Consider the following 15356-nt stretch of genomic DNA (forward strand, 5'->3'; position numbering starts at 1 on the left):
GTTGAACTGGCAGAGAACTTGGCCAATCAGGGACTGGAAGAAAGTGAATCAGGGAAGTTCTGGAACGTTCTGCGTCACAGAGGAAGATGGATGAGGCTGTTGACAGAAGGACCCCAGGTGGAGAGAAGACAAGTGCAACAGGTGCTGCAACATCCAAAACGGAGCAACGTAAGGTAGGGAAATATTACAACATAGATTCTAAATTGTATCCTCAAGCCTTTCAAAGGTGTTTTATACTGTACATTAGTGTTACATACATGTTTTAAACAAATAAATGTCACATTTATGTTTTGTGTCAGGAGATGGAATTTGAACACTAGGTCTTCAATATAATTTTTATCATGTGTGTATTTCTTTTTTTGATAGCAGAAAGAACAGTGAACCCCCAAAGAAACGGAACTGCTCTAAATAATCAGTTAAATGCGAAGGAATTGGCATTATGATAATGTTTTCAGAGTAGCCATGTTAGTCTTGTATGACAAAAACAAGAAATAATAATTTGGCACCTTAACTATGAACAAATGTAGCATTGTGCTGTTGTGGACTACATGCCACTTTAACAGACGAATGCTGTGTTAGCATGAGTTGTTTATAGAAATGATTTGGGCGAGGAGTTTTAAAAAGTAGGGTCAGAGGAAGATGAAAAGTGCCCACAAATTTCTTAACAGTGTGATTTACAGGTTACAATAATATTAAAAAAAAATTTTGGGGGGTGTCCGCAATGCCAGCACTGCCTATGCAATAACCCATTGTGACTCCCCTTTTAATTTAAATATTGACTTAGCAATCTACTTTATGGTCCCACATATAGAGAAGAAAATGAGACACCAATCCAAATGGCCCCTAAAAATCCACCAGGTAAGTTCCTTCCATTACTATTTCCTCTTCATAGGAACACAAATGATCTAAGCCACAGGCTTCAATGAAGCTCAGATGGTCACAGTTGTGAAAGGGTGCTGTGAAGGCCTGCCAATGAAACAACCCAGTGCTCCCCGTGGGGACCTGATATTGCTGTCCCCCCCGCCCCACCCCCAGTCCCATGCAGGTGAACTGCAGAGACACTGGCACAGGAGTCACAGAATCATAGACTCATAGAATTGCAGAGTCATCTAGTCCAACGCCCTGCGATGCAGGAATCTCAGCTGAAGCATTCATGGGAAAGTCCTGCTATGAGGGCTGCTACTTCCACAAGCTCATCAACATCACCTTCCTCTTTCTTTCTTTCTTTCTTTCTTTCTTTCTTTCTTTCTTTCTTTCTTTCTTTCTTTTTCTTCCTACCTTCCTTCCTTCCTTCCTTTCTTCCTTTTTAAAAAAACATTTTTAATTGCATTTTTCAGAAATGGACAATAAAACTATGCAGACTACATGAAAAGCCTTGCACAAAGAGATTCCCAGGGTTCTTGTGGGAATTAAATGGGGAGGTGGAGAGTTATTATTATTGGACCACAGTGAGACACGTGCTTTAGTTACATTACGATTGGATTGCTGTAACGCGGCGCCTTTGAAAAGTGCTCCGAAACTTTAACTGAGTCAAAGAGCCTATAACTGGGGCTGGTTATAGGGAGAACATGACTCACTTGTTAGAACAGTTCAGCTGCATGAGCATAGCCAAGGAGGGGGCAGGGGGGGCTCAAAAAGTATTGGAAAGCATAAAAAAATCTCCAATGAACTGCCCCCCACTCCCACAGAAGCTACTGGTCTGTTTCTGTGCACCATTCAAAGCACTGGTTGTGACCTAGAAAGCCCACTATGACTTACCGTAAGTCCAAGCTATCTGGTATAATTCTGTGGAAAAAAATATTTATGGAAATGTTGGCCCAGCTCCAGTTTCTAGTGAACATATACTGTAATTTTCCAGATCCAGCTCCCAAGAAAGATGCAGGTAAGGCACATGTTTATGCCGCAAACATATAAACTGTCTTCATTGTTGCATTTTTAATTGTGGATGCCTGGGACTTTAGGGTTAAAGGTGGGTAAGAATATAAGTCCAGCGCCCAGTTCACACCTGGAGGCCTGCTGCTGGAATGTGTTGAAGCCCAGAGAGCTGAGCTCAACGGCGCCAACTGGAACCGTACAGACCCGTTGGGAGCTTGCTTTTGACCTCAGTGGGAACTCTTGGCGTCCTGGTCATCCCCAAGACCTTCATTGGAGCACTCGTTGCCTACAAGCTGCCCCAAAACTCCAAAAAGCAGCAGCCGGTTGGCTGCAATAGTGAGCCTTGCTTCCTTTCTCCCTCGCTGAAGTCCCTTCGCAGCGTTCTTTTATATGCGTGTAGATTCCACCATGGCCACAGATTTGCCTCCAAAATGAGCTGAGTCACGAGGAGCACCATGTTGGCTCCCCTGCTGAGCATCTCTCTGGTCTATTGAGGCCATCCAGGGAAGACAGAGAGATACATGTCCTGAAGAAACCATGTTTTCACATTAGCTTCCTCCATCCACTTAGCCTTGCAATAAATAATAATAATAATTTATTATTTATACCCCGCCCATCTGGCTGGGTTTCCCCAGCCACTCTGGGCAGCTTCCAACAAAATACCAAAATACAATAACCTATTAAACATTAAAAGATTCCCTAAACAGGGCTGCCTTCAGATATCTTCTAAAAGTTTGGTAGTTATTTTTCTCTTTGCTATCTGATGGGAGGGTGTTCCACAGGGCGGGTGCCACTACTGAGAAGGCCCTCTGCCTGGTTCCCTGTAACTTGGCTTCTTGCAGTGAGGGAACCGCCAGAAGGCCCTCAGCGCTGGACCTTGCAAGGATACAGCCCCTGAGCAGTTGGCTGCCCCATTGACTTAGGAAGCTGGCTGTCGCTTGTTGATCTAGATGTGATGCCACAGAGTATGAAAAGCTTGTTTACTGTGATGAGAGTGGGATGAATCACTGGTTGTTAAATCAGAATTTTCTGTCCTCTTGCCTCTTAAGCAACACCAGCTGAAGACAAGAGTTTCTTTAAAACGCCCTGTGATGAAGCTGTAGTCGTATTTTTTTTCTTCCTCCTGTTTCTCGCCTCTGTTATGATGGCCGGTCTATGTAAGTTCAACTTTTTCAAATACATAAAACACTTCAGAATGACTGTGGTGACATTTGCTTCAGTGCGAAGCAAAGGAATAATCCAGTCTCTGCTAAGGTTGTTTATCCACTGATTTCAGTGTGTGAGCTAAGCATGTGATTAAAATCTCTACTGCTGATATCAATGGCACATTTTTCTGTTCTCAAATGCAATGGTACCTCGGGTTAAGTACTTAATTCGTTCCGGAGGTCCATTCTTAACCTGAAACTGTTATTAACCTGAAGCACCACTTTAGCTAATGGGGCCTCCCGCTGCCACCGCACAATTTCTGTTCTCATCCTGAAGCAAAGTTCTTAACCTGAGGTACTATTTATGGGTTAGCGGAGTCTGTAACCTGAAGCGTATGTAACCTAAGGTACCACGGTAATTTGTCAAGAAACTTTCTGACAGAACTTCATGGAGTGAATTAGGGCTGGGCTGAGTTGAAAAGGACTATTTCTCAGGCATTTCACCCACCTCAAAACCAGCTGTTCAGTTTCAGTAACAGCCAACTTTTTGTTCTTCTGAGCCCTGCTCTGAGGTGCTTTTTCAATTTTGTGAAATTCAGAGTGTCTCTCCATGGAGGGTGCCATTATACTGTTCAGTAGCTGAATACAGTACCTATAGATATAAACATAGAGCTTTACAAAGTGGGAAGATCATTCCTCCAGTAGTTGATTTATTCAAGAAGTGTGATTACTATTATATGAAAGTCTTGTGAAGGCATCATTTGCCAAGGTCAGGCCTGGATTTATGTTCTCAATGTTTTGTTGTCATGTTCATTGTTTAGTATTACTCTGTATATTCTGTGATCTGGTGCTCTGGCTATCTTTTGGGGTTGAAGATCTGAATGTCAAGTGTCATCAACAATGATGTTCCATCTCCCCTTGGGCTGAGCCATGACATGGAATCAGCCTATGGGGAAATTATTTCTAGGACATGTGAAGCCTTGACTAAGAATCAGGGCTAGCATTTGTGGCTTAGGAGTGAGGATGGAGCTGTTGGTTGGCAAGGAAAAAATAGGTATAAAAAGAGAATTCTCTGGAGGCCAAGATCCAGGTTTGGGGCAACTACTTTTTGCTTCCAGAACCCCAGCAGAGATTTAATATCACAAAATATGCAGCCTGGTAAAGCGTGGAAATATAGGCTGTTGGACCTTTGAAATATGCCCTTCTTCAGTTCCTCCCAAAGTTTCCCACTTCATCCAGCATAGAAAAAGACCACACGTTTGGTAAGTTAAAATTGGTTTACTCACAAACTCTTCAAAGGTCAAATTCATGTGCTTTCCCATACAGCAGTAAGAAAACACAGGCAGCAAAACTTAGATTAGTTCCAAAGTGATGAAAGCTCCTAAGCTATTGTTATAGGAACACAAGGATGGCTTGTAGAAAAACCATGCATTCTGAACTTGGAGCAACTAGCTCAGACATCTTTAAATGCAGGAGTTCACAAGGTAGATGAGGGAACAATAGGCTTGACTTCTTTTTTCCTCCCCAGGGTGAGTGCGAGTGATATAATACCTTCATGTATTATTAGACTTATGTTGGTTATAGGAGGCTGGTTATCCCCCAAGAGCCATGCCATTCTCTGGCAAATGACTGTTGGTTGTTGGAGCACCGTTTATTTTCTCCCAACTTCTTCTCTTTTTTAGATTGTACATTATGGGCAGAACAGCGGTCATTCTTTTCCGGAGTAAAACAGATTTGGAATTTTGTTGAAGAATATGATCCATCTTCTGTAGGCATGGATGGTAAGCAATGTAAAGCAGTAGGAATGTGAAGGAAACCTCCTTCTTTTTCCTTCTGCCCAACCCTGGGGTGTTTTCTCCCAGCAGAAGTGATTTCAGGGATGCATCTCAGCTGGAAGAAAAACTGCTTTGGCAAAAGTTTAATGCAGTGTAAAGTGATGAGCAAACGATGGGTCTTTTGAGGGCGATATTGATTTATTTTCAGCATTTAGAGCTCATCCTTCACCCATAATTTGCCGGGCAGATCACAGCACAGAACGATCTACATGACACCCCACATGTATTACTTGGTAACAAAAACTTGTTAGAAGGCAATCGCTGAAAGACCTGGCAGAAGAAGAAAAATCTGCCAACCTAAAATCGAAACTCAATGGGAGTGGGAAGTTTGCCTGGCTCCCCTTTCCCTTCACAAACACCTACATTCACAATATCCAAAAAACACCAACCCAAGAACCCATGTCTCCTGGAGAGACCCTGTGTTGGCCCAAGGCATCCCAGCAGGAAAGGAACATAAAAGGGATTCAAAATCAGATGCATTACATGGACAGTTCTAGCACTTGTCCACACTGGAGTTTTCTGTGTGTTTGCATTTAAGTTGCATGGTCCACATGATGTTACCCTCAAGCAACAGCAATTGTGATGCTTTCCCCCCTGTAAAGTTGGGTTTATCCAATATAGGAATAATCCAGTGTTAGGGCAGTGGTTTTCAACCACTGTGCCGTGGCACCCTGGGGTGCCTTGAATGATGGTTAGGGGTGCCATGGGAAACACTGGCCTCTATCCCTCTTTCCCTCCCTCCTCTGATGCCCTCTCACATCTCTGCCTCCCAAAGGCTTGCACAGCTGTTTGTTGCAGCAGCCCTGGCTACAAGCTCCCCAAGCAAATGGTGCCTCTGGGGTTGGCCAGGGGGTGCTGGTTGCCAGGAGCTGAAGTGGGCTTGAAATAAGCAAGCAAGTGGGTGAGGGAGCCCAGACAGCCAGTTCACCTGCCCTTGCTGTTGGGAATGGACGGACAAGTCCCAGGCCCCTGTGAGGCAGTGTGAGGAAGCATCTCTCTTTGGGGTGGGGGGCAGTTCAGAGACCAGGGGTGGTAGCAGTGACTACCCGGAAGACTCTCAAGGAAAGGAGAGGAGGCTGAGGGAACACTCCACAAGGGAGAGTGTTCACAAAATGGTGAGAGGCTGCCAGCTCTGCAGGCGAGGGGTAACATAACTGGACTCCTGAGCCCCACAGGAGTGCCACAGAAAGAATGTAGTTGGTCAAGGGAGCCGTGGACTCAAAAGGTTGAGGTAGGGAGAATCAGGCTCCAAACTGCTCTACTTGGAGTTGGGAATGCTGTGTTCTGTTACTGTATTTCTGGTTTGGTGGAGCAATAGTCACTTTCTGCTGCTCCCCTTTCTATGCCCACTGTGCCCTCAGAAGTTCCATCCCATCTCCTGCAGTTCTCACAATTATTTAAAATATGCTGTACTGGATCTCTCATATTTGCACAAAATCAGAAGCATGCGTGTACATAATGTGCACTGCTACCGTTCCCACAGATGACATTGAACAGAGAGAGGGATTGCTGTTGCAGCTGCTGGGCCAACTCTTGTCCGGCATTTTTGATTACAGACCTTGCTTATTCAAGTATGCATACAAAGGCTATGTGCAGGGGTGGCACTGTGGTCTAAACCACCGAGCCTCTTGGGCTTGCAGATATTAAGGTCAGCGGTTCCACACAATGGAATGAGCTCCCGTTGTTCTGTCCCATCTCCTGCCAACCTGGCAGTTTGAAAGCATACCAGATCAAGTAGATAAATAGGTATTGCTGTGGCAGGAAGGTAAATGGCGTTTCCATGCGCTCTGGTTTCCATCACGGTGTTCCGTTGCACCAGAAGCTATTTAGTCACACTTGCCACATGACCTGGAAAGCTGTCAGTGGGCAAAAACCAGCTCCTTCAGCCTAAAAAGCAATACAGTGGACACTCGGGTTGCAAACGTGATCCATGCGGGAGGCATGTTCACAACCCTCAGTGCCACATCTGCACACGCGCGGGTTGCGATTTGGCGCTTCTGTGCATGTGCGACCGCCAAAACTCAGAAGTAACCCGTTCCAGTACTTCTGGGTTTCGGTGCACCCATAACCCCCCCAAAAAAACCACAACCAGAAGCGTCTGTAACCCGAGGTATGATTGTATGAGAGCTGCACCCCATAGTCGCCTTTGACTGGACTTAACTGTCCAGGGGTCATTTACATTTATCTTTACCTTTCATATGTAGGGATACCAACAGGATTTTCCTGTTTACCACAACTTTGACTTTGCTCATTGGCTAAAAACACTGAAACTCTGGAGCAGGTTTCTTTCACAATGAAATTGTGTTAAATAATGCCTGTTGCTACTTTCGTTGGATAAATAAATAAAAGTTTACAAATAGTGCCAGCATTTTCTCCATCCATCATAGACGATAGACATAACTAATGGTTCAGAGCAGCTCTATACCCTGTACTGGCATTAATCTCTTCAACTGTGTGTTCCCAGAGGGCTTTTGCTACTGGACTGGTGCTGCTGTACAAAGTTCTGCTTCTTGTTTCATGCCAGGGTGTGGAAAACTCTTGAGAAATGGTTTCTTAATAATTCCCCTGGTTTGAATTGCTTCAAACCTTTTAGACCTTGAAATACTTGCTGTAGCTCAAGGCTTAGCGGACGAACTGCTCAACTCGACTCTCCTAAACGATGAAATTAAATCTGATATCGGTGAGTTACTTTGCGACTGTGGTGCTGAAAAACTGGAGCACGGGGGGAACTCGCTCTGAGGCTCAGCACCTGATTAAAAAGAAATCCTCTTTTACAGAGCTCCTGAAGTTGCAGATGTCCTACCATCCAATGCACACAGCACCTTAGTTGTAGTTGAAGCTGGTTCTGAGATGTATGTTTGGTTGAAAACACAATATTTAGTGCATTTTTTTTTCTCAATCTCCGCTCCAGAAAGTAAATTGAACTTACCAGCTTTGGGAATAGGAAAGGAAGCTGTTTCCGTTGGAAGAGTAAAATTGCCAATGGAAATATATCAGCTGAAATCACATTTCTGTATTTGGGTTATGGCCACATTGGTCATAAGGCAAATGAAGAGTAGAAGCCAAAGTGCAACCTGGGTTGTATGCAGCAGAAGAGCACCTAGGAGAAGCCAGGCTGGATGAGGAAGTGAGTTGGGAGAGGGGTTAGCAGCCTGCAGCAGTTCTGTGTAGCTGATTGCAGCTTCTGAGAGCTCATAACTAGGAGCTCCTGACCTTGAAGATGTATAAAGATACCCATTTAGGAATACAATAGGGGCTCTGAATCTGCCTGAAACTGGGAAGGACTGAATCTCTGCGTTGGGGGCTACTATGTTTGCAGTTTTCAGGCGCCTTGTGAAACAGAAAACACAAAGTTATGGTTATCGTGCTTTCCCAATGCAAGTCAAAGGCAGGGTTGAAACTTACATTTTCCAAATATTGCTTCGGATTTTGGATCCAAGGTTCTGAATTGGGCACTGGAGCAAGGGGGGGAGGGTCTTGCTCAGCCCTACTGGTATAGATATCCATTGATGGACACACACCCCAAAAGGGGAAGGAAAGTAATGATATCACAGTGAAGATGGATCTATGTCTACTATTCTAATAAACATGATCATGTATTTGCCTACTCAGAGGTTAGGCTTATTGCAGGATTGCAGCTTTGATATGATATACTGGGGTGTACTGTAATTCAGCAAGCAATACATTTTGACCTGATAGGCTCTTGCTTTTTAATCTCCTTTCTTTTCTCTTTCTGCTATTCCTGCATTGCTGCCTTGGCCCCAAGACAAGATTGCTGAATTGCTGAAGGACCCACAATGGAAGATGCATAATAGGGCCTTGTACTACTTTTCCAATGAGAAACAATCATGGGAAGAGTCCAGAAAGCATTGTATTAAGAAAAAAACTTCATTAATTTCTGTTAGCAATGGTGAAGAACAGGTTAGCAGAACACTGGGATGCAAAAAAAGCAAAGAAAAAGTCTCACAGGTGTTTTTTTTTGGGGGGGGGGTTGCACATGAACATTTTATTGCTTCCAACCCTCCTGTGATCAGAAGAAAGGTCGAGAAGCACCTTTACAAGGTCTGTGCTCCAATGAAGGGAGCATACTAGAGGTGTGCAGAAATAGAAGCAACAACAGACAATTTAGACAAAATATTACACAGTTACACATTAAAATGTTACATTAATGCAACGTTACTAATAAGCTCTTAATACAGGAAGGCAAATATGGTCTAATAGGCGTTACTGAAACCTGGTGGGATGAGACTCATGAATGGAATGTAGAAATTGAGGGGTATAACATGTTCAGAAGGAACAGACCAAACAGGAAGGGGGGAGGAGCAGCATTATATGTAAAGGATATGTACACTTGTGGCGAGATCCATGACCTGGAGCATAGAAAGCAGGATGAGCGTATATGGGTAAAAATTGTAGGTGAGGGAAAGAACAGTGGTCTTACTGTGGGTGTCTGCTATAGCCCTTCAGACAGAGGACTTTGATAAGGACTTCCTAGAGCAGATGACCAAACATTCAAAAAGGAGAGAGATAGTAGTCATGGGAGACTTCAGCTACCCTGATATTTGTTAGAATTCAAACTCTTCCAAGAATGGAAGGTCCAACAAATTCCTCCATTGCCTCACTGACAATTTCATTTCTCAGAATGTGGAATATGCAACAAGGGGATCATCTCTCTCAGACCTGGTCATCTCCAAAAGGGAGGAACTGATGGACAAAGTGGAAGTACTGGCAATCTTGGGAGGAAGTGATCATGTTCTCCTGGGTTTCATGAGACAGAAGCGAAGAAAAACTGAGTGTAGTTGGACATGCACTCTGGACTTTAAGAAGGCTGATTTCAAAAAGCTTAAGGAATTGCTGTGTGAATCCCATGGTCAGAAATACTCAAAGAGAAGGGGGGCAGGTCCAAGATGGCTTGGATTTTCTTAAAGGTGAAGTATAGAAGGCGCAAATGAAGACAATTGCAACAAGAAGGAAAAGTGGGAGGCACCTAAAGAAACCAGTATGGCTGCATAAGGAGCTTATAGTTGATCTACCAGCTCTTAGGAAAGGATGCTGTCATTACTAAGATCCAGCGTGGGTTTATCAAAACCAAGTTGTGTGATGAATCTCATTTCTTTTTTCGATGGAGTTACAAGCTTGGAGTATCGGGGGAATTCTGTGGACATAGAGTACCTTGATTTCAGTAAGGCTTTTGACAAAGTCCCCCATGATATTCTTGCAAGGAAGCTGGTAAAATGTGGGCTGGATGATATCAATAGTCTGAGCCAGTCACTTATTCCAGAGGTAATCCAGGGCTTCAACAGGACCACCAGTCACATCATTCAGTAAAACCATCAGAGCTGTCTGAAAAGTTAGTGGATCCATTAGCCTCCAAGGGTAGACCATCCAAATAGGTCTTCTGCCTTTGTGGAGAAGAGAAGATCTCAACAGGAAGTGTTTTGACCATGACAAGGGGCTGACATGAATACCCCCCACTTTCAGATCACTGCCCACTTGAGAAATAGGTCCAGAGTGTGGCCTGCCACACACATTGGGCCAGTAACTCTCAGTTTGCATTTCTTAGTTCAAAAAGTATTGATCAGATGTGTAGAGATCTTTCCTATTCTAATTAATTCAAGAAGGTTCTGGAACCTTCTCTGTGTGAAAGAAACAAGCAGAAAGTTCATGATGTTTGGGTTATTCCTTCAGAGAAGCTGAGTACAGCTGGCTTAAACTGGTTCTCTTATCTCTTTCAGTCAAGGTCATGCTGGCTATAAAAGTAGGGCCAGAAGGAGCCTGGCTTTCACTTTCTCTTTCTGTATGCTTAGTGTTAAGGTTTAGACTGATTATAAATTATTGTAAGTTTAAGTTAGGTCTGCTGCAACTGGATTTCTTATGGACAGTGCCAATCCTGAATGTATGGGATTTGTGACCATCATTATGCTAATTTGCCTTCAGTAGCAGTAAAGCTTTGCTGGATTAAATACAATTGCCTCTGGTCTATTTGGGGGGAATCCTGCAATGTATTTAAGTTTTTACTCTGCGAACTATACATTGAAATCTACTCTGGAACAATGTTGAGTAGAAGTAAGTCCTGAGCCATCCCAGAGCCGGTCACCTCAGCATGGATGTTTAAGTTCCTAAAAACCAGCAGTCTGAGTGTCCTCTATCAGCTCAGGCAGGGAGGCTGCTGGGCAGAGAGGCAGGTGGTAAATTAGCAGAACCCCATTTCTGTCCCAGCTGCCCGATGCCAGGAACACACAAGCTAGCTCCCCTCATTAATTGGACAGAGAGCCTGGAGAGAGAGAATTTCTATAGACCACAGCAACTCCTCCTCCCTGACCCTCCAGTCTGCCCTGATGCTGCACTGAGTTCCCAGGTGGGCACAGCTGGCTGAGACTTAGTCCTCACACCTTGACCGCTGGGCAAAGAAGCAGGTAGTAAATTAGCAGAATCCGGGATCTGTCTCAACTGCCCAATGCCAGGAATACACAATCTAGCTCCTCTTATTATAGGATATGCTTTAAAGAACTCAAGCCTGCTTCATCAGATGCATCTGACAAAGTGGACTTTAGTTCCCCAAAGCTTAAGCCATAATAAAAAGGGATCGTCTTTAAGTTATCACAAGATTAGTATTATTTTACAAGTCTGTAATATTTTGGGGATGAACCACTCTCTGGAAACCTTTGAAAGGGGAATCTAGACACTCATTTCTTCTTTCTGGTTGTGCTTTTTTGCAGGACTTTATAAACAACGAAGGAGCTAAGTTTAAGAAACACTTCTGGATAGGACTAAGGAAGAATAACAAAAAACTGAATGGATTGGAATGGCTTGATGGTTCAGCAGTTCTTGAAGTGTGAGTTTGTAAATAAACATTCTTAATGCCTTTATTGCAGACAGACTCCCAGAAATCCATTTTCGTTTGTCAACTTTTAATTTGTCAATAGGGTCTAGAAACTTATCTCTTGTCACTTTTGTTTGCACTCAGATTTTGAAACTTTCCCATGTTAGTTCAGGCACAGGGACCTGCTCTTCATTATGCATGGACCTAGCTTAATCCATTTACAAATCCACCCATGGTTTGTTTCTTTTCAAGTAGATGGCAAGTGGAAGCCAATGGGTTTTCTTTAGGGGTGAGGGAAGTTAACTGATAGTGGTTTGTCTGGAGAGAAACAAAACATGGGTTTGGGTTCACACATTATAAAAAGCCAGACACTGGTTTCTTTCTGGCTTGTTTCCTCTGCTAACAAGAGGAACATTCTAAAACATTGGGTTTTTAGTTTAAAAAATTGTAAAGGAGGTACAAGGGGGGGATATTTAATAGCTGCAAGACATTTAGTAGCCATTTGAAACTGTTATCATTGATTGCTTCGTTTTCTCAGGAGCCCTTGGTGAGAAACCTATCTCCGCAATGTTCCTACATACGTATATTTATTGCTCCAACGAAGAAAATAAAGCAAACATTTAGTTTGAATTGATTTGTGCTGCCATTTTTTTTTTCCAGATTCTGGGATACTGAGATGAAGCAGCCCAGCACATCACCAGATGAAAACTGTGTTTATATCACACAGAAATGCAGACATAGATATTGTTGGCACGATTCTGCCTGTTGGCACAAAATGTCATTTATCTGCAAGAAGGCTCCAGATCAGAAATGGGAGAGGTAGAAGCCTTTAAAGGAATAAAAATGTGCTCTGTGATTTCTGTTCAAAAGGAGCCTAAACCCATCTGGGTGCTTCAAAAGCACCCAGTTCCTTTAAATCAATCAAGTAAAGTATTACATATGCAACACCACTTGTGTTCTTACTTTGTATCTCTATTGTTTTGACATTCACTATTGTTGTAAATAAAAATATGCCCTTTTCCCTTATGGGGTATCCAAGAGCCCATATAGAGTCCTTACATAGGTTCCCTATTGGTAGGAGAAAATAACAGAGGCCAACCAGAGAATATTGAGAAGCAAAGCAGCTAGTAAGCTTGATCTTTATTGATCTGTTGCAACAGGGTACTCCCCTCACACGCAGGAGAGGAAGAGGACCCCCAAAAATGCTGTGCAAGGGCTTATATAGACTTTTGAAATTCCCATCCTCTAGATCAAGACCACCCCCAGAAACATTACACATACATCACAGAAGAGGTGTAACCTAAGACCACCCCTCAGATACATCCCACCTACATCACAGAAATTTAAATGTTGTTTTTCTCCTGTCACAGTTTATCTCCTGTCTGGCAAGTTACTTGATTGGATTTCCCGGGGAGCCTGGCCATTCTTTTGTAGTGGTAAAATACTTATTTCCTGGGCCAGGTCACAGGCTCACACCTTATTCATATCTTAAATGTGTCCTTAAGACAGGATTTGTGAGGAAAGAGACAATGGGGAGACTTTTCCAGTTTGACCTTGCAGAGAAAACATTTGGTCAGTTTAGGAATCAAAATGGTTCCAGGTTGGTCTTCCTGTGTTGATCTATGTATGTGCAGTTATGAACATTACCATATATCTAAGACCATAAAATTCCTATCACATTATCCCCCCTTTGGGGCTAGAATTTTTCTTAAAAATTTTTGCCCCACAAATAATAACATCGTATGTTGTAAATGGATGCCTTTGTGTAAATATATCATATAAAAATAACATGTGTTGCATTTTGTTACTAAATTACTTGTGGCATTCTAGCTCTTGGGAGAAACATTTTCTCAATAGTGGCTATGCTTTACATTTAGCAGGAAGGTCCACTACTGACTGAAAAATGCAGTTGGTGTTTTGTCCTTCGCCATTTTTGTGTGTTTCTCAGGTGTCAAGCTAGCTCTTCTGTGGTCTCACACCGGCATAGTGCTACAGCAACACATCCTGTTGAATCCCCTCGGGGCTTTCATTTAACCATGTTGCCTGACATTCACCATAGCTGGCACAGGTTTGGACATCTCATGAGAGAGATGTCTTTGCCTTGGCCTTTCTATGGGATTTTATTATAGGCTGTGGTCTTGCACTCATGGGAAGTTGCTCACTTGCACTTAAAGGACCAAAAAGCTAATTGCAGCCTGGATACACTTGCCCAATTCAAACTGAGTCCAATTATAATTTATATATGCCCATGGTTCTCAACTTTCCAAAGCAATCTGTTAAAACAACCATTCTTAAAAGGGCACTTGTCCAAATTAGTTAATTTAACTCTATAAGGGATCATTCCTGCTAAATCAAGGCATATACACTTTTCTTGTTATCTGGGCTTTCATGGATCTTGAAGCTTCTCCTTGGTAAAATCAAAATTCGGTAGAGAAGAGCAAGCACACAATTTGGTTGTCCAATTGAGATGAAAAAATGAGAGCAATTATGGGGAAAAACCTTAAGATTCACTGTGTGCAATCTGGGGGGAAAAGTATGAAAATGATATGCAGATGTTAGCAAAATAAAATAAAATAAATAATGTGTTGGAGATATAAACAAAGTGAAGGAACCTTATTCCACATATGGTGGACGTGTCCTCAAATAAATAAAATTTGAGACATGATCTACACCCATTTCCATTTGGCATTCTAATCAAAACATCCCAAATAATAATAAAGAGTGTTGTTTCAAAACTACCTGATAAAATATGGTTCCAAGAATAATACTTGGTTGTGGTTAGATTAATTTCACGGCTATACGGGAAATCCAAGATTAATAAATAAATACAGAACAATTGCTACTTAAAGACAGTACTGAATCTGCAAGAGATACAGAAGTCATAGAAGAGATTCAAAATAGTTTTCTGGAACAGAAAGAAAGTGACTGCAAAGAGAGAGAGAAATAGTAAAAAAGTAATTTCTTTCTGGGAACTTCGTGTATAGAAAAACAAATCACTATTTGTGTCCTTTGAATAATAATAAAAAAAAATTTTTGTGACAAAATTAAAATAAATAAATGAATGAATGGGCACACTGCAGAGTGCCAGGTGGGACAAGCAAATATGATCATCAGTTGACTTAATCTAAATATAGCCTGTTCTATCGGAAAGCATGTAATATATGAGAATCCTCCATGGAAAAAACTTGGGGTGTAAGCCAAGCCCTTCTGTTGTTCATAGTTATGCACCCTACATTATACAGAAACAATTACACACAGAAATTTTGTCCCCCCTTTGTGGGGGTAACACACTATCAGACACATTTCAGCATTCCTACATAATAACACATAATACACAACAAACTAATTAAATATCAGTTACATATCTTGAGACAATTGTGATCTTTTACGTATGTATCTCAAAAGTGAGAAAATGTCCTTGCAATTCAACTCCTCCCCCCTTTGTCAGCCCCACTCCCCCGTCAGTCTGTATCCTTTGAAAGAGATAGCTGTGGGCACTTTGAAAACTCTGGTGTCTGTTGTTGCAGGTCTTGTGATGGTGAAGAACTGAGTTGAGGGGTTGTTGCTGCTTTTTCATCATCGCACATCTGTAGAAGTGATATCCTGTAAGGGGGCAGGGTTTTCGGGGGACTTTAAAGACAGGGTTAGAAAAAGGAAGGAGCAAAAGCCCCCTCCCCA

The 15356-nt window shown here is 42.5% G+C and overlaps 1 protein-coding gene across 2 annotated transcripts; it reads left to right on the top strand.

The window, feature by feature from the left end:
- Positions 1 to 811: 811 nt before the first annotated feature.
- On the top strand, positions 812 to 12570 carry LOC128420548 (CD209 antigen-like protein E). 2 transcript variants are annotated; one of them, XM_053402142.1, is made up of 8 exons: positions 812 to 858; positions 1859 to 1882; positions 2925 to 3032; positions 4703 to 4801; positions 7449 to 7535; positions 8622 to 8776; positions 11575 to 11690; positions 12339 to 12570. In XM_053402142.1, the coding sequence occupies exons 1-8, from the start codon at positions 837 to 839 to the stop codon at positions 12499 to 12501; spliced, it is 774 nt and encodes a 257-aa protein (XP_053258117.1). In that variant the 5' UTR covers positions 812 to 836; the 3' UTR covers positions 12502 to 12570. The 2 variants fall into 2 exon arrangements, with proteins under 2 accessions (XP_053258117.1, XP_053258118.1); XM_053402143.1 differs by lacking the exon at positions 1859 to 1882 and having other exon boundaries at positions 816 to 858.
- The last annotated feature ends 2786 nt before the right edge of the window (positions 12571 to 15356 follow it).

This window comes from Podarcis raffonei, chromosome 9 (genome assembly GCF_027172205.1).
Source record: "Podarcis raffonei isolate rPodRaf1 chromosome 9, rPodRaf1.pri, whole genome shotgun sequence".
In the NCBI taxonomy this organism is placed as follows: Eukaryota; Metazoa; Chordata; class Lepidosauria; order Squamata; family Lacertidae; genus Podarcis; species Podarcis raffonei.